This window comes from Sminthopsis crassicaudata, chromosome 4 (genome assembly GCF_048593235.1).
Source record: "Sminthopsis crassicaudata isolate SCR6 chromosome 4, ASM4859323v1, whole genome shotgun sequence".
Taxonomy (NCBI): domain Eukaryota; kingdom Metazoa; phylum Chordata; class Mammalia; order Dasyuromorphia; family Dasyuridae; genus Sminthopsis; species Sminthopsis crassicaudata.
In genome coordinates this window covers 463,464,486-463,492,146 of record NC_133620.1, presented here as the reverse complement: position 1 = coordinate 463,492,146, position 27,661 = coordinate 463,464,486, and the positions used below count along the sequence as shown (strand labels likewise).

Sequence of the window (27,661 nt, the reverse complement as noted above, 5' to 3'; positions counted from 1 at the left end):
GTACCAGTCATCACCCAAAATCTACCCTCAGAGAGAGTATTAAAAATGCACATTTTAAAAAAGTTAACAAGTTTAAAAACTGTTAACTTCAATCAACTCAACAAATCTGTACGAGGTACTTATTACAGTAGTTTTTCAACAATTTTGCTGCAGCCCAATTAATTATCTACCCATTATTTCACATATTGTACGGAACATACACCTAAAATCCCATGCCATCCTAAATGTTTGTATCCTCAGAGCAAAGAAAGGATAACTGTACCATGAGAATGAATGAAGTGAATGAATGAATGAATGAATGAGAAATCAAGTAAATAAGTGCTTGAGATCCATTAATGGCCCCTATTTATGGTGCACTAGGCCAGATGCTGAGGGAGATGCAGACCTTAGTTAAATACCAGTCCCTGACCTCAGGAGGCTTGGTCCTTGTTCTTTGCTCATGTGTAACCCCTCTGTAAGTGGCTGCCTCGCTTCCTTACACCTAGTTCTGGTAGTAATAGAAGAGGAGGGTCTGGTTTTCTCTCTGAGACCCTTCTCTCTTTATGTTGCTCCAGGAGCTGGGTCCCCAGCTGCAGCCGCAGCCGCTGCCAAAGCAGCCAAGTATGGTGAGTGTTCTCAGCACTATTCCCATCATCCTCCCTGAGTCTCTAAGCCAAGCTCAGGATGAGAAACTTAAGTTTCACCCATAAGCCCTATTGGGATCTTCCATGGTTCAGAGTTTTCCCCATCCCCATATTTCACCCTGAGGTGTGTTTTTGTTTCCCATCATATTCCTATGAGAGGCAGCATGGTGGCAAAGATGGAGAGCTGATTTTGGAGGCAGGTCTTGTTTCTGACACATCACAGTTGTGTGACTCTGAGCATATCCTTCAGCCTCTCAGTTTTCTCATGGAGGAGAGATCTCCTCTTCCAGGGAAGACTTGTATTATTATACCTTTCTGGGGTTCCCAAATCTTTAGTGTCACCTGTTGGGCCTCTCGTCCTGAACTATGATTCCCCATCCACTTTGTCATCATCTGGGGATCTGTACTAAAGTTCAAAGCAATGGACTAAGTATCATGCACATTTTTATGGCTCCCAAGCAACAAGGAATGACCTCTGTTGGTCTCCAGCTTCCAGATCCTCAGAGATCTTATCTGATAGCAAACCAATCTGTTTCTTTGCACTGCCACCCAGTGATCTCGGTCATCTCTTCTGGGGCCAAGCAAAGAAATCTTCATCTTTCCTTGACAAGATAGCACTTGATAGCAAGTGATACATCCCCTTCCCCACCTCTGAGTCTTCTCTGAATTAAATATCCCTGGTTCTTCATGTGGCTTGAACTAAGACCGTTTCAGGAAAGGGTGACCACTCTGATCCCTAGCTTATTCCCAAGCACTTGGATGCTGAGAGATCCTCCTCGGCATCTCATAAAAGGAAAAGACAATTCCCTATTCTCTCTGAAGGAGCTGCTGGAGGCTTAGTACCAGGTGTTGGTGGCATCCCAGGGATTGGAAGTGTTGCAGGTGTCCCAGGTGTTGGAGGTGTCCCAGGTGTTGGTGGTGTCCCTGGTGTTGGTGGTGTCCCAGGTGAGAGCTATGGTTTCTGAATTCAGTCATGTATGTGACTCTGTGTCTGTCTGTAAAGCTGAGATTGGAGTAGAGAAAAAAGGGAAGGAGGGTGGTCTCCTGAGTTTGAGGTACAGTGGACTAGGAACCAGGAGGACTTGAATTAGAATCCCTTTTCTGACACCAATCAGCATATTAGAATCCCTTTTTTGATACCAATTAGCAAATTGGAATCCCTCTTCTGACACCAATCAGCAAATTGGAATCCCTTTTTTGACGCCAATCTGCAAATTGGAATCCCTTTTTTGACGCCAATCTGCAAATTGGAATCCCTTTTTTGACACCAATCTGCAAATTGGAATCTCTTTTTTGACGCCAATCTGCAAATTGGAATCTCTTTTCTGATACCAATCTGCAAATTGGAATCTCTTTTCTGACACCAATCAGCAAATTGGAATCCCTTTTTTGACGCCAATCTGCAAATTGGAATCCCTTTTTTGACGCCAATCTGCAAATTGGAATCCCTTTTTTGACACCAATCTGCAAATTGGAATCTCTTTTTTGATGCCAATCTGCAAATTGGAATCTCTTTTCTGATACCAATCAGCAGTGTGACCACAGGCGTCTCTATGAATCTCAGATTGCTCCCTTATAAAACAAGACCTGTGGTCCCTATCTACAAGATTGTTGAGTAGCTCAAATCAGATCCTATATGAAAAGGTCCTCACAAACCACAAAACCTGCATAAAGTCGGTGGTGATTCATGGGAAGCAGGCTGGAAAACTGACTGAATCCTGGATATAGGGTCAGAAAACCTGGATTCAAATCCCATTTCTATCACTTAATACCTGACTTTTTCAAGTCAGCCTCCCTAGGTCTCAATCTCCTCACCTGTGAAATGGGGGAGAGTAGACTAGATGCCCTCTTTGAGCTGTGCTTCCATGATTTGGAGTTTGACTGCCATTTAATCTAACCCCGCCATTAGCAGGGGCAGAAACTGAGGTCTTTTTTGTCATTATTTTGTCTGGAGCCCTACTCTCTCCCTTCTCGTTTCCCAGGAGCGGTAAGCCCAGCCGCAGCGGCCAAAGCAGCAGCTAAAGCAGCCAAGTATGGTGAGTACCTTCTAGGTCATCCCAGCCCATCCTGGACTCCGAAGGGCACCGGGGAATCTGGAAGTCTCTTTCCCCATTGGTCACTTGCACCTGTGCATTATCTTCTTCCTGCAGGGGCCAGAGCTGGCACTGGAGTTGGAATTCCTGGTTTTGGTGTGGGTGCTGGAGGCCTTCCTGGCTTTGGGGCTGGTACTGGAGCTGTTCCTGGTGCAGGTGTCGGTCCTGGAGGCATCCCCGGGGCAGCTCTCTCCCGTGAGTTTGGGTTCAATCACCAGAAGCGATTAGGGAGATAGAATCTTGGCTTTTCCATCCCTGGAATTCTGCAGAGGGCAGAGAGGGGGTTCCAGCTTTCTGGGCTGTCCCAAGTACTGAAGCTCTCTAGCTACAGCGTCCCACCACAGGGCAATTCACAAGTCCCCAAGTCTCCCTCTCTTCTATCTCTCCTACAGCCGCTGCCGCCGCCGCCGCTGCCAAAGCAGCTAAATACGGTGAGTGCCCCGAGTGTGCGTGAGAGCCCTCTCCCTCCTCACGCCAGGCCAGACCAGGGACCTCTCCCCACTCCTCCTTCCACCACAAGGAGGCACTTTGGGACCCTAGAAGCTGGCAGGTGGACCCCAAAGAGACAGCCAGCACATCCCATCAGTCTGGGCCCTGGAAGCCATGGAGTGCAGTGGAAATAATACCAGCTCTGGAGCTAGATAATCTGGATTCATGCTCCAGTTCTGCCACTGACCCTGAGCAAGTGGTTTCCCTTTCTTTGGGGCAAACCTTCTTTCTCTATAAAATGGGATGGCTGGACCAGAGAGCCTCTGAGGTCAGTCAGTTAGTCAGCAAGTATTTTTATTAAGTATTACAGAAGTCTTTTATTAAGTCCTTACTACATGCCAGGCCCTGGTGACATTACCTTCTCCTTCTATATCTGGGATGCTGTTATCCAGTTCACTGCCTGCCTGGCCATGGGCTTAGGAAGCTGCCCACCTAGTCCCCTGACCCCAGAAGGGCTGCTCCTCCCTTCTCACCCTTCTTCATCTCTTTCCTCCTTCCTGAGGATGTAGCTCCCCCCTTCCCACCCCGTGCCCCACTGATCCCCAGGAAGCCAGAGCTGAGATCAAGCCCGTCACTGACATCAGGAAGTGTTTGACAGGCAGGAAGGCTTCTGGAAAGACCTCAGAAACCCCACCAGACTCCACACTAGCTCATAGCTCCAACATAGAGCTGATGTCATGAGGCCCTGGAAATACCCTCCTGGGAAATAAGCTGAGGTTAGAGGGAGAGCAGGAAGTAACCGGTGAGGAGTCTGGTCATAGCTGAAGCAACGGGGTTTTTGTTTATTATTATTTTCAAGTACTAAATGTTTAAAAAAAAAAAAACTCCCTTATTTCCCATCTCACTGGGGTAAAAGACAGAAACAGAGGACAGGGAGAAAGGAGAGAGACAGAGAGGAGACAGAGAGGGAGAAAAAGAAAGAAAGACGAGATGTTCACAGACTTCCTCTCTTTCTCCCTCCTTCTGTCCTTCCCTCTTTCCCTCTCTTTCTCCCTCTCTGTCTCTGTCTCCCTCTCTGCTTCTGTCTCTCTCTCTGTTTCTGTCTCTGTCTCTTTGTCTCACTGTCTCTATCTCTCTCCTCTCTTTCTCTATCTCTGCCTTTCTGTCTGTCTCTGTCTCTTTGTCTCACTGTCTCTATCTCTCTCCTCTCTTTCTCTGTCTCTATCTTTCTGTCTGTCTCTGTCTCTCTGTCCCTCCCTCCCCATATCATGGCGCTTCTATTGTAGTATAATTCCAAGCAGAAATGATTCACCATTTGTCCCTAATTTGGAGTTCCCTACACCTCTGCTTTCTTCTTCTGCCTCCACTCCCCATCCCTCAGACTCCCCCTTGCTCCCTCCTCGAACCGAGCTGGCTGAGAGTTGGCTCTCGTGTGCCTGTGGTTTAGAGCAGGACTGACTTCCTTTCACCTCCTCAGGTGCTGGAGGTGCTGGAGGTGTTGGAGGTGTTGGAGGTGTTGGAGGACTCGTTCCCGGTGCTGGCATCCCAGGTGTGGGAATCCCAGGTGGTGTTGGAGGCGTTGGAGGCGTTGGAGGTGGTCCAGGTAAGCTGTTGTTTACCCAGTTTGGACCCGGTCCATCTCAGGCTCTCGTTTGTCAGGGGTTCCCTGAGGAGGAGACAAATTATTTCCTAAAACCATAAAATGTCACAGCTGGACGGGCCCTTGGAGGCCCCACCATTCCACAGAGAAAACTAAGGGGAAGAGGCTTCTCCTTTGTGAGTGAAGTTCTCAGAGGCTGCAGAACATCCAGAGCTAGAACCCAGGTTTCCTCATGCCCCTCTTGAGCCCTTTCCATGTGCCCTGGCTGCCTCCTTCCTTTCATTCAGGGCTCATTATTCTCCAGGACAGAAATCCACAAACTTTTTTTATCTCAGGACCCTCTTATGCTCTCAAAAATTGTTGAGGAACCCCCTAAATAACTTTTGCTTTTGTGTGTTTTATATTCATAGTAACGCTTACAAGCTAAGCAATTTAAAATGTCTTAGTATTATTTGAAAATTGGACTCAGGGACCCCCAGGGTTTCACAGGTCCCACTTTGGGGACCACTGCTCAGGAAATCCCCGGATCATAGAACTAGAGTGAAAGGGAACCTTAGAAGCCAGGCTGCCCAACACCGTCACTTCACAATGAGGAAACTGAGACCCAGGTAGATAAAGGAGCTTGCCCAGGGTCACAGAGCTGGTGAGTGACTAAGACAGAACTGGAGTCCAAGTTATCCGAACTTCAGATCCAGAGCTCTATCCACTTACCACATGTTAACTACATCATTCTGATTTAACCTGGACCTAGAACTGTGGTGGTGAGGAAAAAAAACATCCTCAAGAAATTCATGTTCTAAATCAGGAGACAAATTTTACAATTTTCCCCTCTCCTGGGGAGGGTGTGCTTGACCGCTGTCTGCACTTTACCCTTTGTGCTGACTGCAAAAATGAGCCGAGACGTTCTTCCATGACTTCCCATTGATGTTGGCTAGAGTTAAGGTAGGTTGATACCACTGAGTCGTGTGGCCTTGCTTTGAGCTTGTGGCCCAAATTTCCAAGAAGTAGATGGATAGACAGACAAGAAAGAGATACGTGAGAGTAGATGAATGGATGATAGAAGGAGAAGAGAAAGATAGACAGATGGATAGATAGAGGAATGAATAGACAGATACAAAGATAGAGAGATAAGCAAGAAAGAGACAGATCATAGGTAAATGGATTGATGATAGAGAAAGAAATAGATAAATGGAAAGATGGATAGATAGATGAATCCATAAATAATATGATGGATAGATGGATGAATAGATAGACAAGAAAGAGATAGATGATAGGTGGGTGAATGGATGATAGATGGAAAAGAGAGAGAAAGATAAACAGGTGGATATCTGATGATACAAAAGAAAGAGATAGAACATAGATAGATAACTGGATGGATGACAGAGGGAGAAAGAGAGAGAAGAAAGGGATAAGTGATGGATGAATGGATGGTAGAGGGAGAAATAGATGGACAAATGGATAGGTGGAAACATGGATAGATAGATGAATGGGTAATCAAATTCATAGATGAACAGATAGACAAAAAAAAGATGGATGATATATGGACATGATTGTGGGAGAAAAATAGATTGATAAGTGGAAAATGGATAGATAGATGAATGAATAGATAATCTGATGGTACAAAAGAGATAGATCATGGATAGATAACTGGTTGGATGATAGACGGAGAAAGAGAGAGAGAGAGAAGAAAGGGATAAGTGATGGATGAATGGATGATAGAGGGAGAAATAGATGGACAGATGGATAAGTGGAAACATGGATAGATAGATGAATGGATAATTAGATGTATAGATGGATGGATAGACAAGAAAGATGGATGATAAATGGATGAATGCATGATTGTGGGAGAAAGAAATAGATGGATAAATGGAAAATGGATCGATGAATGACTATCTGATGGATAGATGGATGGATAAACAAGAAAGAGATAGCTCATAGATGGATGAATGGATAGATGGATAAATAATCGAGGGAGAAAAAACAGACACATAGATACAAATATAGAGGAAAAGAGTATTCATTTAAGCTCTTGCTCTGTGCCAATACTGGGGATACAAATACAAACACTCAAGATAGGTCTTGCTCTCAAGGAGCTTACATTCTACTGGGAGAAACATAATCTAAAAAAGGAGCTGGAAAAGAATCATGATTAACAGCATTTAAGCCTGGTTCCCAATAAGCTAAAGTAAAAGCTCATTTATGTGAGCCAGGGGACCCAGTGATATGGTCCTTTTTGAGGATGTAGGAAAGGGGATGAAGATGAGGAAGACCGGAATCAAAGGCCAATGGTGAGATGACTGGGAAATTTCAGCCATAGACTAAGTAAATGGAGTGAAAAATGAATGTAATTTTCCTCTATTTCTCAAACCAGAGGTAACATTTCCTTCCAGGAGATGAGTTACAAGCAAAGGCACCTTTGTCCCCAGTTCAGAACTATTTTGATCATCTAACCCCAATATAACCACCAGATAATGCCATGCTCCCCTGTACGGGACTTAAATGGCTTTCAGGAGGGTTCTATGTCTGAAGGCCAGAGTGACTTCCCGGGACTTGCCCATGGCTTCCTCAGTTTCCCTTCTATCTGGTCATTAGAGAACCCCTAAGTTTGCTCTTCTCAATTCCTCGAGGAGAGGGTCCTTAAGGCCCAGAACCTGAAAGAGAACAATGTAAGTCACAAATCTCCCTCTAGCAGCAGATTGAACTCCTCTTCCTGCCTTTTCCAATCAGAAGATGATCAATCGTTCCAGGAATTAACTTTTTATTTCTTTCTTCTTGTTCCCTCCAAGTCTCTGCTGCATCTACCTGCATTGATTCCCTTTAGATTTTTAAAGTGGGTGTGTGTCGCCTTTCCAAAGATATTTCAATAATTAGCTTTCTTTGTAACCCTTTATATTTTGTTTTATGCATTTAGAAACATTATTCCAGTGTCCAAAGGGTCCATGATGCCCAGGAAAGACTGAGAGCCCCTGCCTTAGAAACTATGATTTCTCTTAAACATAGACTTTTTCCCAAATTGTTTCAGATGCAGATTATTTTAGAAAAAATTTATCCATTAAAACTAATTTTTCTAAGATTTAATGATGCATTGGGGGGTTTTTAAACTTCCCCATCATTTCTGGCAATATACCATCCCCTCATCCTTCCCCTACTTCCTAGCTAAATTCTCCCATTGAACAAAGAAAACTGTAGCTGTTCAGTCTTTTCAGACCCTATTTGGAGTTTTCTTGGCAACCACTGGAGCGGTTCACTATTTCCTTCCCCAGCTCACTTTACAGATGAGGAAACTGAGGCAGAGTGAAATGACTTGCTCGGGGTCACACAACTAGAAATTGTCTAAGGCCACATTGGAATTCCCTGATTCCGAGTCCACCTCACTGCCTTTTAACAAAGAAAAACATTCCCCCCCCAAACTCTCAGGGCCATGAGCTTTTCTGATAATGGACGCGCCACTCCCCGCCTCCCCAGTGGTTCCTGCTTCTCTGCCAGGACGAAGGGCCATAGTTGATATTCGATTCTCTAACAGCTTTTCAATTACTCAGAGTTCAGTTTCCTCTTAGTGACCTTTCCACTTGCGTTATTGTTCAACATTGTGTTTATTGTTCTCCTGATTCAGTTCCAAACTGATTTCTCAAAGAGCTCGTATTCCAACCAAAATACATATTTCAAAATGATTGGGCGAAGCCAGCCCTAAGTGCCAGGACTGTCCTGGGTGGGGCGCGCTCTCCAAGAGAGGCTACGGGGGATTAGGGGAACAGAAAACAAAGTTTTTAAGTGCAGATTTATAGTCGTCCCGTCCACTTATCATATTTGGGAGACGGGGCGTGGATAGAATCCAAAAGCTGGAAGGCCTTCATCTGTCGGATTCGAGCCCTTCGTTTTACAGATAAGAAATGGGTCCGTGGAGGACAAGGGCCTGCTTGAGATCACTTTAGGAAATTAGAAATAAAGCTAGGACTTGACCCCCCTCAGAGGGAGAACCTGCTGAGAAGGGTTCTGAAGACCGCTGCAAACGCGGCCTGTTTCATCCTGGGGAAGGAAGGGTGGGGAGGTGGACACTCCTCTCTGGCCCCCTCCACCTTCACCGCCCCCACTCAACATGGCTGCCTTTCTCTCTGCTCACAGGCGCACTGGCCCAATCCGCCGCCGCCGCCAAAGCTGCCGCCAAAGCCGCCCAGTACGGTAGGTACCCTCCCGAGACCGTCCTCTCAGCCCTAATCCATCCTTCAGTTCCAGGGATCCCCGGGACTCTACAGTCCTCCGCTAAAGGCCTGACGGAGCACGGGGTCTGAGGCTGGGAATTCAAACCTGGCCACAGACATATACCTGCTGTGTGACCCTGGGCACGTCACTTCCCCAGATTTCCCCATCTCTTGGTCCCCTCCATTACAATCCTTCTCCTCCATATTCGCTTCCGCTGTCCCTCCCCCCAGATGCCCACTTCCTCACCAGCCATTCTCTCCAAGGGCTCCTGGAGGACAGTTTGGGGATCTGAAAAGTTCAGATCACGTGGGTCCCTTTTTTCCCGTTATAAGAACAATACAATATAGATTTAGATCTGGCAGGGACCTTGCAGATGAGGGGACTGGGTCCCAGTGAGAGCCAAGGTCAGCCACGCTGCTGTTCAGCCGCCCCATTCCTCAGGATCCCAAGGCTATACAAGCAGCACATTTATATCTAGAGCCGGAGGCCCCTCCAAGGACTTCATTCTATAAACGGGGAAACTGAGGCAGGTGGTGGTTGAGTCATTTGTATGGGGTCAAATAGCGATGAAGAGTCTGAGGATGGGAGAGACTTGAGTCCAACTCCTGGCTCTTCATTTACTAGCTGTGGGATCTGGAGCAAGTCCTTTAACTTCTCTGGACTCGGTTTCTTCCTCTATAAATGGGATGGTTGGACCATCCAGACGGCCTTCATCCCTTGCCTTGTGACTCTTGCCAGGACCCCATACACTCCATCTTGCATCCCCAAAACTTTCAGGAGCGATCCCCTCCTGTCTAGTCCCTGTGTTTCTTCCCCCTCCGCCCAGCCTGCTTCCAGGACCACGGGATTCCCATCCCCTGGAGCTCAGACACGGATCCTGAGTCCCTCCTTTTAATCTCCACAGGGTTAGTCCCAGGTGTGGGAGGACTAGGTGTAGGAGGAGTCCCTGGGGGTGCTGGTGCTGGAGCCGGAGCTGTCCCAGGTAAGAGGGAATCCCTGTGGCATGGGAGTGTGGGAAAGGAACACTCATGGAGTCCCCCCCAAAGGATAGATGGGGCATTCCTGACCCCATCTCTTACTTTGTATCTCTAGGAGCAGGGACACCGGCGGCCCAGGCTGCGGCCAAAGCAGCCGCCAAAGCCCAGTACAGTGAGTACCACTTTGGAAAACTTGTTTCCTGATCAGTCCCAGAGACTGACCCAACTAAGCTAGCCACCAACACATGGATTCTGGTCTTTTCTGCCCCCCACGAAACCCTAAAAAGAGCAGAGGTGGCCTCGGCTCCGGGTTTCTGCTGGCCCACTTCTGTGCTGGCTCGCTGAGAAGGATTGGGGTCATCGCCCCTGCGCCACTTCCCACGCTCCTTTTCCATCCTGTTAGCTTTCCCTTGCGGTCCTAGCCCATGTGTCCACCCGAGGCCTTTCTTCCTCCAGGAGCTGCCACTGGGATTGGAGGAGTCCCTGGCTACCCAGGTGGAATTGCGGATGGTGCTGGCTTCCCTGGTGGTATTGGCTATGGGACTGGAGTAGGTGAGCATCCCAGAGGGAGCGGGTCTGAGGGACGGAGGCAGAGAACTGGTTTCTCGTGCCCAGGTCATTCTCAGGGGCGTGAGGAGCAGGGAATTGGCCATGGTTTCATGGTTTGGGATGCCTTCTAGAGCAGGTGGATCCCAAGATTATCGAGGTCACTGAGAGCTTCAGTCATTCTGCCAATGGGTGCCCTGGGGAGGGAGGAGGAGGAGAGCCAAGCCCTGCCTCGGGGAACTTGAGTCTGCTTGTGGAAACAAGCCTGCCACCCGGGATATTTCAAGTATTCAGCAGAGCGATGCCGGAAGGGTCACGAGTGGCCCGGGATAAACACCTGATGGAGGCATCGAAGGTCACTGCTGCAGTTTAGAGAGGGACGGATGCTGGGAGTGGGATGCAGCTGGTTGGGTCGGGGACCCTCCCAGAGGGAGAAGCTCTGCCCTGAACCTAAAGGGCAAGGGGAAGCTGGGTAGGGCTTTCTGGTCAGTCCCTTGTTCTGGCCCTTGAGCCTCCTTACATTTTGGACTTATGGACCCTCCGATTCTGTCTCTTCCTCCCCAGCTCCAGGATCCCTGGCGGCGGCGAAAGCAGCTAAATATGGTGAGTGCCCTTCTCTGCTCTTCTCCTGGCCAAGTTCCAAGTGCCCCGAGACGTCTTCTGTCCCCGTCCAAGGTCTTGTCCTTGGAGCTATGGGGCGGAAGGTCCCCTTCTTATAAGAAGGATTAGCGGGGTCAGGGTGGGGGAAGAGAAGGATTTCTCAACAGATGCAAGTCTGGCATCCTAGAACAGGAAGCGAGCCAGGAGAAATCAGGAGCATCTGGGAAGTGAGAAATGCTGATGGGATTGGGGCAGGAAGAGCGGACACTTAGAGAGCACTTTAGGTTTACAAAGCCCTTTCCATACGTGATCCTGTTAGAGCACCAGAGCAACACGTGAGCAGACCCTTCCTGCAAGCAAACCTTTGTTATTGGAGTCCCAGCACCAGCACCTAGTCAGTCTGGCTGGGACATAGTAGGTGTCCCATAAATGCAGATTAATCATTGATCGATCGATTGCTCTCTTAGTTTCTGCCTATGGGACCCCACCAATCCCAAATGAAAACCACAAATAGCCTGAAGTTTGAGGCTCTCCTTTCCAGCTCTGAGTGATTGTTTCAGGAGTTTCCAAAGCCAGAGCTCTTAAAAATCAAGACTTCCTACCGCTTCAATTTTCCTCTTCTTTAAAATGGGTCATGGAGGGGCAGCTAGGTGGCGCTGATGTCAGGAGGACCTGAGTTCAAATCTAATCTCAGACACTTAATACTTCCTAGCTGTGTGACCCTGGGCAAGTCACTTTACCTCATTTGCCTCATTCAAAAAAAAAAGAAAAAAAAAAAGGTTGTATGGATTCGATAGCTTTTGGGGTTCCTTCTAGCTCGAGATCTGAGATCTTGTAGATGTACCTAGATCCTCCCTAAGCCTTCCTCCTGGAAATTCTCGTGTAATAAGTTTTAGAAGCACTACTCTTCCTCCTCCTCCTCCTCCTCTTCCTCCTCTTCCTCTTTCTCGTCCTCTTCCTCCTCCTCCTCCCTACCTCTCCATGCTCCTCACCTAGTAAAGGACAGAGGAATTGTAGACCAAAATATAATCCTTGTGAGCCCCTCTGTTGGAGTGAGGGGTCAGTCTATAGACTGACTCACCTAGGGAGAGAACCCCAGATCCCGACTCCTGTGCCCCATGCTCACTGTGCCAGCTGGTCAACTCGGCCACATGGTGTCCATGGAACCAGACGCCCTCTGGCTACAGGCCATGAACCCCAGGCATGGAAGCAAAGGTTTCCCATTTTAGTTCAATTTAACAAGCATTTATTAAGCATCTCCTAGGTGCCGAGCAGCTAGGTGGCGCCACAGTGGATAGAGTGCCGGGCCTGGAGTCAGGAAGATGCATTTTTATGGGTTCAAATTTTGCCTCAGATCCCTACTATGTGTGTGACCCTGGGCAAGTCACTTAACCCTGTCTGCCTCATTTATTCATCTGTCAAGTGATCTGAAGGAAATAGCAACCACGCCAGTATTTCTGCCAAGAAAATGTGACTGAGATCCCATCGCCCAAGTGCTTTAAGCATGCCATTTGAGCCCTGCGTGCAGAACGGGTTGTGGGTTCAGGCCCAAGTTTTCCAGGAATCCGATCATTTGGTTGTAGGCTCCTCGAGGGCAGCACCTATTTCATTTTTCCCCCTTATATCTCCAGCACCCAGCAGTCAGTCAGTCTTTTGCCTTTTTTGCCTCCTCTCATGCATAGTAAGTGCTCAATAAATGTTTCCTGGTTAGCTGAGAGTCCCCATGCTGGAGAAGCTGCTTCCCTCAGTCCAGATCCACCCGTGACCATCTTGCCTGAAAGGTCACTCCGCCTTCCGAGGCTGCAGCCAGCTCCTGGTCATCTGTCTGCCCGCGTTGTGGCCAGGATGCTCTGTTAGATCTGCTTGGTGGGGGACAGAGGAGGGGCCCTTGGAGCCTCTGAGGACGTGGCAAGAATGACGACATCTCCAGGCTGGCACGGCCCTAAAGCCAAGCCCTCGCCAGCCGCCAGAGAGAGCGCTGTCGTTCCTGGCCCGTCCCGTACTTGGCAGACCAACAGATGATTTTCAGCTTGGTTTATTGGGATTCTGCATGGAGCAGGATTCTTGGATGTCTCGGCCCATGCGAAGTCCACTGACTGGCCCACATTTGTAGAGTGGGGCCCAATTTCCATCTTGGAGAATGCCATGCTTTTCCAGCCTCTCCATTCCACCGCCGCACTCAGGGAGGGTCTGCTCATGTGTTTCCATGTCCACTCTGCTGGCCCGAAACTCGCAAGCTTTTGAGGAAGGTCATCCTCATCCCCAGGTCACTGAATCAGTTCCAGCTGGGCGGGCGCGAGGTCATCCAGCCTGACCCCCTGCTCTTAGAGAGGAGGAAACAAGGCCAGGAGGAAGGGATTGCCCCATGCCTCCTGCGCGTAGCAGAGGCTCTCCCGTGACACAGTTCCTGCCCTTAAGGAGCTTGCATTCTCCAGGACAGCATTTTCCTCTTGGAGCAATAAGCGCTCCTGGAGCTTAAACCCAGAATGCCTCTGGCTGTCTTGTGAGACCCGGCATCTTTCCTTGCTTCTGCTCAGCATTTTCACAGTTTTGTTTGATTCTCTAGGTTAAAATAAAAAAGAAATTATCCCTTTCCAGCAAGCAGGAACAGACATTATTCTCCCCCATCATCTCCTCCCCTCCGTTTACAGGTGGGCAGCTAAGTGGCAGCAAAAGCGCCTGCCCTGGAGTCAGGAGGAACTGAATTCAAATCCAGCCTGAGATACTTTCTAGCTGGGTGACCCTGGGCAAATCATTTAATCTTGTCTGCCTCAGTTTCCCCATCTGGATTAGCTGTCCTTCCATGTTCCTAGATGTACTCATGACCCTGGACCTGTAAAAAGAGTAAAATAATGGCTTCAGCCCTAGAGAGATGATGCTGGGAGGAGGGAGAAGGCTTGGGTTACTTCTTAACCCCTTTAGCATCTGTCTCTCTCTCTGGGGATGGGAGCAGAGCGGGGCGAGGGCCCCACAACCCCGTCACTGGGACGCTAACAGGGGTCCTGCCTTTCTTTCTCTCAGCAGCGGCCGGAGGAGCTGGAGGCCTGGGAGGCCTGGGAGGGGCTGGAGGCGGCTTGATCCCTGGTGTGGCCGGAGTCCCCGGTGGAGTGGCTGGAGGTCTGGGAGGTGTTCCAGGTGAGCAGAAGAGCCGCGTCCCTGTCAGGCAGCCAGCAAACACCTATGATACATTCACCATGTGCGAGGGGCTAAGAAGGGCTGAAAAGAGCCCTCAAAAGTGCCCGCCCTCAAGGAGCTGCCAGTTTAGTGGGGAAGACCACAGGCAAACCACCGTGTGCAAACAAGAAAATTGGGCAATGATTACCAGAGGGAGGGCTCTGGCGTTACTGGAAAAGGTGGGTTTTACATGGGACTAGAAGGAAGTCGGGGAAGCTGGGAGAAGATGAGGAGCTCGGCTCTTCCAGGGACAGGGAGGCCCTCTAGGCCGGCGAGGATGCGCTGAGTCAGGAGCATCTTGTTCAAGGGGCCAGCCAAGAGGTCCGTCTGGCTGGATCATAGAATAGAATAAAGGAGCCTGGAAAGGTAGGAAGGAGCCAGGTTGTGAAGGGCTGGAAAAGTCAGAGAGTTTTCTCTCTAACTCTGGAAGCAATGGGAGTCTAGGGGGATTTCCTGAGTGAGGGTGGGGGCACGTGGTCAGATCCACGATTTGGGAAGATTATGTGATGGATGGGGCTCATCTCAATAGTCCAGGGAGGAGATGATGGCGGGAGGAGCCTCCTGAGAGGGGCAAGCCTCCCTTAGCCCCTCTGTCTGTTTCCCCAGGAGCAGGTACCCCCGCTGCAGCTGCAGCCGCCAAGGCCGCTGCCAAGGCCGCCCAGTACGGTGAGTGCCCCTCTCCCTGGCCGGCCTTTTCCCGGTTGTGTCTCCAGCATTCCTTCCCACCCTCGGCTGAGTCTGGGACTCAACAGAGGAGTCCAACAAGCTGAGTACCCAGCCCCCTGAGTCCCGGCAAAGCTCGCCAGATAGGGACCGCTTCTCCCCGTCCCCGCGGGCCTTCGCCCGCTCGTGGGAGACGCCCCCAGCGTCAGTTTTGCCACACGTCCTCTTCTTCCTCCTCCACACCTCCGACAGCAACACCCCCTAGAATGTGGTTCGCTGGAAAGAACCTAGGGCTGAGCGAGGATTTCCTTCCTGATGGCGCTCACTCACTGTGTGATCCTGGGGAGGAAAAAGGATGAAAGCCATCTCCATGGCTCCTACTATGTGCTGAACACTATTCAATTATCATCTCAATAGATCCCCACAGAGGAGAAGTGCCGTCACTAGCCTCAGATGGGGAAACTGAGGCAGACAGAGTGGCTTTGCCGGGGTCTATGAGTTTTGAAGTCTGTGACTCAACGATGATGATAAGATGGCTTTGTTCTCTTCATGCTCTGCAGGCCTTGGAGGAGCTGGAGGGCTCGGAGGCAGAGGCATCCCCGGCGTTGGAGGCGTCCCAGGTGTGGGAGGCGTCCCAGGTGTGGGAGGCGTCCCAGGTGTAGGAGGCGTCCCAGGTACGGGTAGCGAGTCATCTTTCCTGAACCTGTGTGTGGACAGACCCTCCTTGTGTTCCCCTGCTCACTTCCCACTCATTCCTTCCTCCCATCCTCCACTCAGACCCTTCCCCAAGCCTGGAAATCTTTCCCCTCAACTCCAACAAATCCCAGTGATCATCCCCCAAGCAGTGGGTGCCTCCTCCTCCAAGAAGACTTCCCCGATCACCCCAATCCTTCGCTCACTCCTCTAAGCTCCTCACTCCTCCTGTCTGGGCCTCCCTTTGGCCCCTCTGCTGACTGCGATGAAAACCATCTTTTCATGAGATTCAGTCTTCTCTTCTTAAGAGAACTCTAAACTCCTCGAGGTCAGAGCCTCTACCTTCCTTCCCATGTCTCTACCAGCCCATCTGGCACAAGACAATAACAGCCATAGATGCTGAAGAGAAGCCCAGTGATCATGGAGGGATGGAGGGATGAGCGTGTGAATGGGGGAAGGAAGGAAGGAAGGAAGGAAGGAAGGAAGGAAGGAAGGAAGGAAGGAAGGAAGGAAGGAAGGAAGGAAGGAAGGAAGGAAGGAAGGAAGGAAGGAGGCAGGGAAGGAAAGAAGGAAGGAAGGAAGGAAGGAAGGAAGGAAGGAAGGAAGGAAGGAAGGAAGGAAGGAAGGAAGGAAGGAAGGAAGGAAGGAAGGAAGGAAGGAAGGAAGGAAGGAAGGAGGGAGGGAGGGAAGGAAGGAAGGAAGGAGGGAAGGAGGGAGGGAGGGAGGGAGGTTGCACGGGTAGCAGAAGTCTCTGAGCTTCTCTTCTCTGGCCCACAGGAGCAGGATCTCCGGCTGCAGCCGCCAAAGCCGCTGCCAAAGCAGCTAAGTACGGTGAGTGCCCGTCTCTGCCCCCTCCCTCGTACTTGGAAGAGCTCTCCCCATCTCTTCCCGTCCTCACTCAAGATGCTCCCGGTCCCTGGGAATCCAGTAACTGGAGATTCCATCCTCAGGGCCCATTCCAGCCTTGGGGCCCGTCATTGAGCTAGGAGGCGCGGATGGGGGGAGGAGGGGGCTGATCTTAAGAACAATCCCTCTGGTACCAAGAGATCAACTGCTTCAGGAGAAAGCTGGAGGGTTTCGGGGAACCCCAAGAAATCAAAGGCTTGTGAAAAGGAGACATCTAGAATGAATGGGGTGTCTGGGGGAGCATAAGGGAAGAGAAAGGCGGAGAGGCATGGGGGTGAGGGGGCAGCCCCGGGGATTCCAGTGATTCCAGCGTCCCCCAGTCAGGGGAGAGGACACGGCAGCTATGGGATCTTGGGAGAGGAGGCCCCCAGGCCCACAATCCCAGCATGCCCCTGTGCTTTGGGGCCCACCTCCTAGCTTCTCCCTCTCGCATAGGTGCTGCCGGTGGCCTCGTGCCAGGAGCCGGAGGCCTCGTGCCAGGAGTTGGAGCCGGAGGCTTGCCAGGGACCCGAGGTGAGTCCTCTCCTGAGGCCGAGGTCGTGCTTCAGCCCAAATGGATAAATCAGCCAGTCCTCGTTAGTGCTTTCTCTGGGCCCGGCCTCACGCTAAGTGCAGGAGAAAAGGGAAAAGGGAAAAATGGTTCCTGCCCTCAGAGAACTCCCATTCCAATGGGAGGGGGCTGGACCAGCCCAAAAAGTTCCTCTTGGCTCCTGAGCCCTGTGGGTGGGTGAGGATATGGAGAGGGAGAAAGGGGGCTGGGGCTCCTGGGGGCTTCTGGGTCCTGGGTCACACTGAGCTGGCCCCTCGAAGGGAGCGACAAAGGAGAAAAGGTCATCGCCTCCTCCTTGGGGTCGGCAGTGAGTCCCTGGGAGAGCCGGGGAGCCAGCAGCTGTGCCCTCAGAGAGCTCCTGGGCGAGGGGGGCGGGTGCCTCTCCTGGGAAAGCCCCCCTCTGATGGCTGAGCCGCCTTCCAGAGTCCCCTGTCTACAGGGGGCGGGAAACATGGAGCCCTTAATCTCACCACGGGCACACGAGAAATAGCTAGAACTTCCCTGGAGTTCAGCACTGTCAATGGGACAGCACAGAGGGAGGGGGGAGGGGAAGCCCAGGGGCCCAAGGTGACCCTGAGCAGCGCCAGCCATTGATTCTCCTCTCCCTCCCTCTCTTCCCAGCCCCCCTTCTCCCCATCCCCCAGACCAAACAGACAAGTGCCTGTCAGGGCAGCCAAGGGGAGGCTCCCTCCCTCAGAGCCCCCGGGGGCCCCCCCACAGCTCCACCAGGGAGGATGACGGGAGGCAGCTGCTCGGGAAGTCCCTTGGCACCGAGGCAGTGGCTGCCCGGAAGGCTGGGTCAGAGACCTTGGCCAAGGTCTTCCAGCTCAGGCCCTTGCGGTGGTGGCCCCGTGGGACCGGAAGCTTGGGACGGGAGGCCCCGGATTTCTCCTGAGACTGACAGGGCAGAGATGCGATTCCCCCTTCTTCCGGGTCTGGTCCTGGGGGCCAATGACCTCTTTTCTTACTGACCCTCCCAGCAGCCCTGGGGAGCAGGCCAAGTCAGGGACTGGGGCAGGGTCAGAGTGAGAGGTCAAACAGCCATTCCTGTCCCGGACACCCAGAAACGCCCTCATCCCTTCCCTCTCACCCCTTCCCCCAAATCCAGTCAGCTGCCACATCTGGTGTCTGTCCTCCCCCAGCCCCTCTCTCCATTCCCAGCCCCTGACATCACTCCTCTGGGTTTTTTTTTCCTTTCTCTGCAAGGAAATTGGGGTTAAGGGACTTGCTCAAGGTCACACAGCTAGCAAATATATCTGAGGTCGAATTTGAACTCGGGTCCTCTGGTGCTATCTACTCTGCCATTTGGCTGCCCGTCACTTCTCAAGGACTCTCCTAATCACTTCCTCCTCAGCCTCCCTGCCTCCTACTTCCTGACACTCCCCCCGCCAGGGCTTCCCAGACTTTTTCCACTCAAGCCCCCTTTTCACCAGAGAAATTTTTACACAACCCCAGGTCTGAGGTATATAAAATAGATATACGAATCAAACATTTCCTGATAATAAATCATGAAGAAATTTATTTTAAAACAATTTGATCTCCACACAATTTTGCCATTTATTAAAGATGGAAACAAATTCGCATCTTAGTGAAATGGATGTGCTTGTTTACTTTTACAGGAAGAATTAAATCTTAAATCCAGCCTCAGACTCTTAACACTTCCTGGCTGTGTGACCCTGGGCAAGTCTCTAACCCTAATTGCCTCAGGGGAAAAAGGATTAAATTAGTGGTACAGTGGATAGAGTGCTGTGTTCTCACCATCCCAGCCATCGCTCACTCGTGCTTCCCTCTCTTAGCAGGTGCCCCATCCCTTGGCTATGGATTTTCACCTATTTACCAAGGTAGGTGACATTGGCAAGATCCAACCTCCATTAGTGTTCACAGACAGGGGCATTCTCCTCCCCAACACACATTTAACTAGCAAACCACTAGCCTCAATGAGCCCCAACTTCCTCATCTGCAAAATGAGAATAAAACTTCTTATTCTATCACCTCCCTCCCAGGACTGGCATGAGGAAAACCAAGTGCCATAGATGAAAATGCAATTGTTACCTCCAATATGTCCCTCCTTTTCCTGGATCTGATGGCCCTGTCACAAGTGAGCGGGAGCCCCCTCTGCCTTCAGGCCAGAATCTTGACAAAAGGGATGATTGGTTGGGCAACAGTAAAGCCACCCCCCCATCTCCTCCCTCCTTCCCCCTGCCTCTCTATTTCTCCTATATTCTTTCTTCTCCTTCCTTCTTCCCTCCCTCCTTCCTTTTCTTTCTCCCTCTCTTCTTTTCTTCCTTCCTTCCTTCATGTTCCTACTTCCTTCCTCCTTCCCAATCTCCTTCATTCTTTTCTTCTTTGCCTCCTTCCTCTCTTTCCCTTCTTTCTTTTTTCCCCTCCCGCTTTGTAATTCTATTCTTCCCTCCCACACTCTTTCTATCTCTTCTCCCTTTTTACTTCTCTTTTCTTCTAGCTCTTTTCTTCCTTTGCCCTCACATATCCCAATCACTTTTTAACTTTTGCAAAGCACATTTTACATATTATCTTTAACACACACACACACACACACACACACACACACACACACACACACATACACACATACACACACCTCTGTGAGTTGGAAAGGGCAGAAATGATTCTTCCCATTTTACAGAGGAGATAAGCAGAGTCCAAAATGATTAAGTGACACGGGGAAAGTCACAAAATGGCAAATTCCTGGCAGAGCCAGACTCCCGACTACAGAAATGTGTCCACCAGAGCTCCTTCTCTGGCTGCCCTCCCCAGGCCTGGGACTCAGTCCTTCCTATCCTCAGTCTGGCCTATGGGTCGTCCTGTTTCCAGGCAGGATGGGAGAGGGAGCTGAATGCTTGTAGGCTGAATGAAAAGTAGACTCATGTTCCTGATCTCTTGCCTTGCAGGTGCTGCAGCTGCTGGACTGGGATTTGGTGGTAAGTAAATTTATCATAAGACGGCCACGTCCATGTTACTGGATTCAGACGGATCTAGAAAATCTCATTTCATTTGCTAGGCTTTTTTTTTACTGAGCATCCCTTACCATGAGGCCCTGGGATTAACCCCTGAAGGATCCAAATAGGGCCAAGATATGATCTCACACTCAAGAAACTTATAATCTAGGACAGGAGTTCTCAAACTAGGGCCCGTGGTCCAGATGCGGCCGCTGAGGACATTTATGCTCCCGCCAGGTTATGGAAAATGGGCTGAGGAGCGGAGACAGTGTGAGCTTTTGTTTTTACTCTAGTCGGCCTCCCACAGTCTGAGGGACAGGGAACTGGCCCCTATTTTAAAAGTTTGAGGACCACTGATTAGGAGGATAGACAAGATGTACAATACAGAGGGTGATTCCTACTCAGGTAGAATGGGAAGGGAGAAAATCCTGAAAGGAGTTGAGAAGAGGGCGTAGACTGATCAGGGAAGACTTCCTGGAAAAGGAGGGTCTGGAAGAATGGGTAGGATTTAGAGGAGAGAGAACATTCGGGCAGGACAAAAGGCCCCAAGCATTCAGATTGAAAAATGGGAGATAAACATGGCAAGGCCAGATTGTGGAGGATCTCAGATTCAGATCTTATCCTCTTGGCCACTTACTCTTAAAAAGATTGAGAATCTCCCCCCCAAAAAAAAAGCTTTTTAAATGTGGGTTCTGTCTATCAATATTTACCATATTAGAGATGAAAAGTGATCAAGTTTTAAAAGATTTAAATATTCAAAATATTTTAAATATTCAAAATTATTTAAAAGATATCCAATATTTTAAAAGAATAATGTTATCTTCATGAAAAAAATTATATTTTATGAAATATTTATATATATATATATATGAAACAAAATGTAATGACAAGAGTAGCTTTGTTTTCTATATTTTTGCAAAGCTCCTTGACATCTGGCTTTATAGAAGACAGTTGGATTTTCCTATCTGTCTAAATCTAGCCTCGTGCACGTATGGAGTTGGCGAAGGGAAGAATAGTTTAAAAGGAAAATGATGTCTTAGTATGAAAATATAGTAGATTTCCCAGACTTCCTGAAAAGGTCGCAGGAATCCCCAGGCAGAGGTGCAATGAAGTCAATAAAACAGTAGAGAGCTGATTGTTAAATGTTCAGTGTTCACATTTATACCTTAGAAATGATCACATCAAGGCCTCGTTGATCATTTTGTTGATTTCTAGACTTAAAGTGGTGGGGGAAATGGGAATCATGTAGATTAATTTTAATAGTGCGTCCTGAATACATTTTCTTTCCCTGGAGAGCTGGTTGTTAAATATTCGCCAGCACACTCTTAAACTCCTTAAACTATATTCTGAGAACTGGTGCTCTAGATCATGGGGAGCCATCCAAGGCTCGGGAGGGAGATCATTACAAGATTTTAAGAAGAGATTCTGGTAAGAGGGAAATGTGTGCAGAGACTTAACAGCCGAAGAGGTGTTATTAGGCAGGTGTGGATTAGGTACGGGAGAAAGGGTTTGAGCTCTGGGGTCGGGTTCAGATCCCACCCTGACATTTGTCACCTGGGTCACTTTCAGGCAATAATCTCTAGATTGTTCCCTCAGAGATGAGGGGGTGGGACTAGCCGGCCTGGGCCTGTGCTCTAAACTCAGGGTTCTGGGAAAAGGCTTGGTCAGAAATCATCCTGATCCCCAAGGGATCCCCGAACCGCCCCCTGTGCTAAGGCCCTGCCCGGCCTCCCCTCAGCTCCTTGTCTCCTGGGGCTAGGCTGACCGGGGCTTGGCAGAGGGGAGGCAGGAGCCCACAAGGGCCCTGATTCCCACCCTTCTCTTCCACAGGAAAACCTCCCAAACAGTACGGAGGCGCCCTGGGAGCCCTGGGATATCGAGGTATGTGAGGAGGGGGAGGAGGAAGGGGGGAGGACAGGTGCCCCCAATGAGCGAGGGAGAAGGCCACCCAAAGCCCAGCCGCCTCCCTGGTCTGGCTCCCTGGGCCCCTCGGGGCAGCCTTCTCTAGGCCCTCTGGTCTGCACGAGGGAGCTGAGGGTACTTTCCTCCTTGAAGGGCCCTCCTCCCCAGAGGGCTGTGCTCCCCAAGGTCAAGCCAGAGGGCTTCGGGCCCCATCCTCCCCAGCGCCCTCTCCGACAGGGAGCACGGGGAGGAGACAGACAGACAGAGATGGAGGGGGAAAGAAAGGGAGGAAGGGCATGTCAGAGATAGAGAGAGAGACAGAGAGAGAGATAGAGACAGAGACAGAGAGAGAGAGAGACAGAGACAGACAGAGACAGAGAGAGAAAGAGAGAGGGAGAGACAGAGACACGGGACGGGGAGAGAAAGAGAGAGGGAGAGAAAGAGACAGAGACAGAGAGAGAGACAGAGAGAGACAGAGACAGAGAGAAACAGACACAGAGATAGAGACAGAGACAGAAAGAGAGAGACAGAGACAGACAGAGAGAGACAGAGAGAGAGAGAGACAGAGACAGAGAGAAACAGACACAGAGATAGAGACAGAGACAGAGAGAAACAGACACAGAGATAGAGACAGAGACAGAAAGAGAGATACAGAGACAGAGAGACAGAAAGAAACAGTGAGAAAGAGACAGCGAGGGAAGAAAAGGAGGGAAGGCATGGCAGAGAGACAGTGAGAAACAGGGTGGGCAGAAGAGACTGAAAAGAGAGAGAAAAGATAAAGGGGAGAGAATTAAAGGAGAAGGAAGGAAGGAGCAAAAAGGGGGAAAGGAGGGGACGGTGAAGAGAAGGAAAAAGGGAAAGAGAGGGAGAGAAAGCCAAGAGACAAATTAGAGGGGCAGAGGTTGGTGAGGAGGGAGCCCTCCCCGCAGGATCTGGAACTCCTCCCTGGCCCTCTCCCTCCTCCCACCCCCAGGGTAGCGTGCTCCCCTCATCTCGGAGGCCCCAGGGAGGCACAGGCCCAGCCCCATTGGCCGGGTGCAGAACGTGAGCGCCCTGACTCGCCCCCCTACAGCCCGAGGAGAGGCCAGAGAACAGGCTCTAGGCCCGTCCACTCCCCTCCCCCCCAGCAGGCCCCAGGGGCCAGGTCACCAACAGCCAACCTGCGGTCCCGCACTGGGCCTCTGCTCCCTGCGTGCGCCTTGGCTGCCACCAGGTGGCGGTAAAGAGTCACACTGGGACCTCATGGGTCTGAGAGCACAGCTCATCTGGAGTCTCCTTTGTGTGTGTGTGTAAACCTTAATCAGACTTTTATTAAGCGCCTACTGTGCGCCAGGCACAGTGCTAAGTCACTGATGGCCGCTGTCCTCCCCGCCTCGTGACTCTCTGTACCTCGAAGGCACCTTTTTGAGCAGAGCTGAAGGCGGCCCGTCCCTCCTCCTCCCACAAGGGGCACCGGCCCCCTAACTTGCTTTCTCTTTCCTCCCCAGGGGGCCCTTGTTTGGGGAAAATGTGTGGCCGGAAGAGAAAGTAGACGTTCCCACAAAACCCGACCCGCGACCTCATGAACTTTGGTGCTACTGCCTAGTCTAGAATGTATACCTTGAGTGACTCCCTCTCCCGGCCCCCTGGCCCTCCCCCTCCCCCTTCCCCTTCTCCCAGGTCAGATCCTTCTCACTGGAGTGCTCCTGCAGGCACCCGCCCATCTGGTGGGGGAGGGGTGGGGGCACGGGCCCCAAGAACCAGGGCTCAGCTTGGAATTCGGGCCCCTTCCCTAAAAGAACTTGGATGAGGGGAGGGGTCAGCTCCCCTCCCCCCACCACCACCCCATTCCCACCTAGGAGCTCTCCCCTCTCTATTCATGATCTTGAGGGAAATATGGTGCTACTCGTTGGTGCTTCTCACTTTCTTGGGGCGAGGGAGGAGGGAAGAGGGGAGTCCCCTGGAGGAGCCCCTCCACCAGGGGCTCCTCCAAGCACAGTCCCGGATGTCACAAGACATCCAACCCTATCCCCACCAGGAAAGGTCAGCCCAGGCCCCCCCCCATGCTCCCCTGCCCCGGATGACCAGTCTTTGGAGTTGGGTCCGTTTGCCCTACCTTGTACCCAAGCACTTTAAGTCAGCCTCAGTCCTGGTTCTGACCCACCTGGATCTGACCACCCCCCTCGGAGGGCTGTCCCTTCAGTCTCTCCCCTGGCGCTCCTCCTTCCATCCATGGAGCCCATATCCCCGAAGACTGAGAACAGCCATCTTTTGGAATCCATCCTTCCATCCCTCCGCCCCCCCTCCCCCCAAAAAGTCCCCCCCCCAGTCTGGCGAGAGGCTCCTGCCCCAGCAGACTTGAATGTCCTTCTGTGAGCCCTCCAGCCAGTAGGCCCTGTCCTGGTCTTCCCCTCCTCTTCCCTCACCCCAGCCCTGCCACCACATCCACTCCCACCCGCCGCGGGCAAGGAGACGCCTCTGCCATCGGGAGTGTGGGAACGCATGCATGTACTCACCATTGACAGCGACTCCAGCCCCGCCGGGCCTGGGGCAGCCACCCGGCCTGGCCCCCAGAGGCCCGGCCCCCCAAGACCTGAGCCTGGGGCTGTGGCGGGAGGGGAATCCGAGGGAAATGAGGGCCCAGAGCCCCTGCCCATCCCTGGCATATCTCACACAGCAGTACTGTATCCTGTCCCTTGAGCCCCTGGGCGTCAGAGCAACTCTTCCCAACATTCAGGCCCCGTCTCCGTGTCTCGCTGTGATAGATCAATAAATATTTTATTTTTTGTCCTGGATACTTGGGGTTTATTTTGGTTGGGGATTTTTTGTTTGATTTTGTTTGGGGGGGTGTGTTTAAATTTTTCTGGTTCGGGGAGCTGCATTCCCACAGAGGGGAACTGACCCCCCTGCATCCATTTTAATCACTTTGGTATCACTTTGGATGGAACACACTTTTTTTTTTATAAGAAAAGGAAAGTAACTGCTTCAGAAAACAGACTAATAAATGAAAACCTTTTAAAGGAAATGGCGTCCTGGTCTCTTTTGATATATCTCGTTCCCTTGTAATCCATCCCTCTATCCATGGGAGACCCCTGCCCTCAAGGAGCTTATTTTCTAATGACCCAGAAAACAGATGAGTGTTTGCTATAAAGAAATCAGAAAGGGAGAAGGGGAAATGAAAGGACAGGAGGATTTAAACAAGCAGAAAAAAATCACGGAATCCTAGATTTCCACCCAGAAGGGACCATCATGGTCATCCAGTGCAACATGAGGAAACTGAAGCAAAAGGTGGGATATGAACCTGGCTCCTCCAAAACCAAATAATTGACTTTTCCCACCATCCCAGACATGGGGAGGTTATTCATAGGAAACTCCATTTTAGAGTTGGAAGGAACTTTTGACATTAAAAGGCTCAGAAATCTAGAACTTTGAAGGAGCTGGAACTATCTTGTCTGACTCCTTCTTTCTCCAAATAAAGAACCTGAGACCCAAAGAGAAGCAGAGGCTGGCTCAGGCTCACACAGGTAGTACCGAGAAATGTCTGAATTCGAATCTAGGCTTCAGTTATAGGATCATGGGAGTCTTAATTTAGAACTTGGAAAGGACTTGGCTTTCCAAGGTCATTGAGTCCAACCCCATCATTTTCCTTAGAAGATAAGGAAGGTTAAGTGAGTTGCCTAGAGCAAGATCTGAGGCAGGATTTGTACTCAGGTCTCCCTAATTCTGGGTTCCATGTTTATACCATTATAGCAAGAAACGTCTTGTAATTGCCCTTGAGGTTGCCGGTGTTCTAGGATCTGTAGCCATATAGACAAACAATCAATTAACAACGGTTTTTAAAGTGCTTGCTACATGATGCATCCAGCACCGAGCTAAGTACTTTCTAAGTAAGAAAGGCAATAGCACAGTCCCAGATTTCCTGACAATACAGAGAACCCAGATGCACTCTATCTGGTGGAGCGCTGCCTTAGGCAAGTCCAAGAAAATGTGTCCTCCCCTCAATGCTTTAAGGAAAATTTCTTTGAGGGGGTCTCAGCAGGGGAGCTCTGGGACAAAGTTCTATGAAGCACCCTAGTATACATAGCCCTATGCAAGTCCCATGGGAGTATAGCATTCCATAGATTGAAGACAGCTTCCAATCTCTTCATTTTACAAAGGAGACAACTAAGGAACAGAAGGGCCCAGGATATCCTTAGAGTGCTGGTGAGGAGGTTTTTGGGGTGCAGATTCTGAAAGAGGAAGCTTGCCTTGAGCTAGTTTTCGATCATTGGTTTTCTTTTCTTTTTAATTTTTAGTAATGTTTTTAGTAAAATTTTTAATAAATTTTCATTGATATCTTTTGTTGTTTTACATTTTCTCCTTTCTCTTCCTCTTCCCCACCGAGTCATTCCATATAATAATATAATATATATAATAAAAATATTCCATATGTGGAAAAATTCCATATAATAAAAAGTTTTAAAGACAACGAGAAAAAAATCAGCAAAATTAACCAATGGAACCAAAATGTTAAGTGACGCATCCAGCTTTCAACATCTATAGACCTCCCGCCTTTGCAAAAGGATGGAGGGAGGAATCTCCTCATCTCTCCTCTTTGAGACCAGACTTGTTCTGTGTAATTTTTCAAAATTCATCCCCAATCATTTGTGACGTTGCGTAATTTTTTTCTATTTTCATTGTTGCAAATGCCATTTTCCTGGTGACACAGTGAGTAGAGCACCAAGTCTGGAGACATGAAAATTCTTCTTGAGTTCAAGTCTGGGATCAGACATTTACTAGCTGTGTAACCCTGGGCAAGTCACTTCATCTTGTTTGCCTCGGTTTCCTCATCTGTCAAATGAGCAGAAGGAAATGGAAAACCACTCTGGTGTCTCTGCCAAGAAAACCCCAAATGGGGTCACAAAGAGGCGGATACAACTGAAGAGCACGATTTTCCTGGTTCTGCTTACTTAGAATTATCAATTCATGTAAATCTGTCCATATTTCTCTATATCCATCATATTCATTGCCATCCCATCATATTCCATCTCATTCATGTAGCACAATTTAACTATTCCTGTTAGTCGATGGGCATCTATTTTGTTCCCAGTTCTTTGGACTGCTACTTCCTACTTTAACTCATTATTCACGCTAACTAGGTGCTAGCTAGCTCCTACAATGTTGAAAGGATATCAGTAAGGGCTATATTCACTACATTTTGATGCATTTTCTGCATCCTCATGATGGCTCTGCTCCTTAGCAAGAGGGATGAGCTAGCCAGCTCGGGACATCTATCACTGTACAGGATCCGGGCCTTGACATCTCCCTCTAAGACACACCAGTCACAGAGCTCACACAGACCATGCTCAGTTCTGGGGAAGTTGGACTCCTTAGAGAAAATCACGGTCTCTCATTCTCTTTGATTCTTTATTCTCTACCCCAAAGTCCAAGGAGAAAAACCACTTAAAACTAAAGTCTAACAAGTTTAGGGTCTCCTCAAAGGGAAGTAGAAAAGCACTCAATGTATAATATAGATTAGATATAAGACAACTATTTCATGAAAGAAAAAACTAAAATACCTAAGACATAGTATTTTAACAAAGTCTTAAAAGCTAATATAATGACCCACATATACATTATATATAGCCTGTTATAAACTCTCGGCTGGTTGATAATTAACACATTAAAACATGGAACTTTTTTTTTAATAATAGGTTGGCTTTTTTTTTTTTTTTCAAAAAACACACAAAGATAGTTTCAGCATTCACCTCTGCAAAACCTTGTGTTACA

General features: G+C 49.7%; 1 protein-coding gene across 4 annotated transcripts; it reads left to right on the top strand.

The window, feature by feature from the left end:
• Positions 1–424: 424 nt before the first annotated feature.
• On the top strand, positions 425–24,912 carry ELN (elastin). Of its 4 annotated transcripts, none has more exons than XM_074264060.1 (20): positions 425–605; positions 1,446–1,568; positions 2,606–2,659; positions 2,774–2,911; positions 3,109–3,147; positions 4,623–4,748; positions 8,868–8,924; positions 9,850–9,927; positions 10,038–10,094; positions 10,379–10,474; positions 11,033–11,071; positions 14,093–14,203; positions 14,849–14,908; positions 15,466–15,579; positions 16,376–16,429; positions 16,940–17,017; positions 18,851–18,895; positions 19,964–19,993; positions 21,842–21,892; positions 23,401–24,912. In XM_074264060.1, exons 1-20 carry the CDS (start codon positions 440–442, stop codon positions 23,442–23,444), a joined length of 1,560 nt encoding a protein of 519 aa, XP_074120161.1. In that variant the 5' UTR covers positions 425–439; the 3' UTR covers positions 23,445–24,912. The 4 variants fall into 4 exon arrangements, with proteins under 4 accessions (XP_074120161.1, XP_074120159.1, XP_074120158.1 ...); XM_074264058.1 differs by having other exon boundaries at positions 14,090–14,203; positions 18,854–18,895; XM_074264057.1 differs by having other exon boundaries at positions 14,090–14,203.
• Positions 24,913–27,661: the final 2,749 nt, after the last annotated feature.

Coding starts and splice junctions, on each gene's coding strand:
- ELN (XM_074264057.1), top strand. CDS start 440: ATGTGTAACCCCTCTGTAAGTGGCTGCCTCGCTTCCTTACACCTAGTT. Junction 1,569..2,605: donor TGGTGTTGGTGGTGTCCCAG/GTGAGAGCTATG, acceptor CTCGTTTCCCAG/GAGCGGTAAGCCCAGCCGCA. Junction 14,204..14,848: donor AGGTCTGGGAGGTGTTCCAG/GTGAGCAGAAGA, acceptor CTGTTTCCCCAG/GAGCAGGTACCCCCGCTGCA.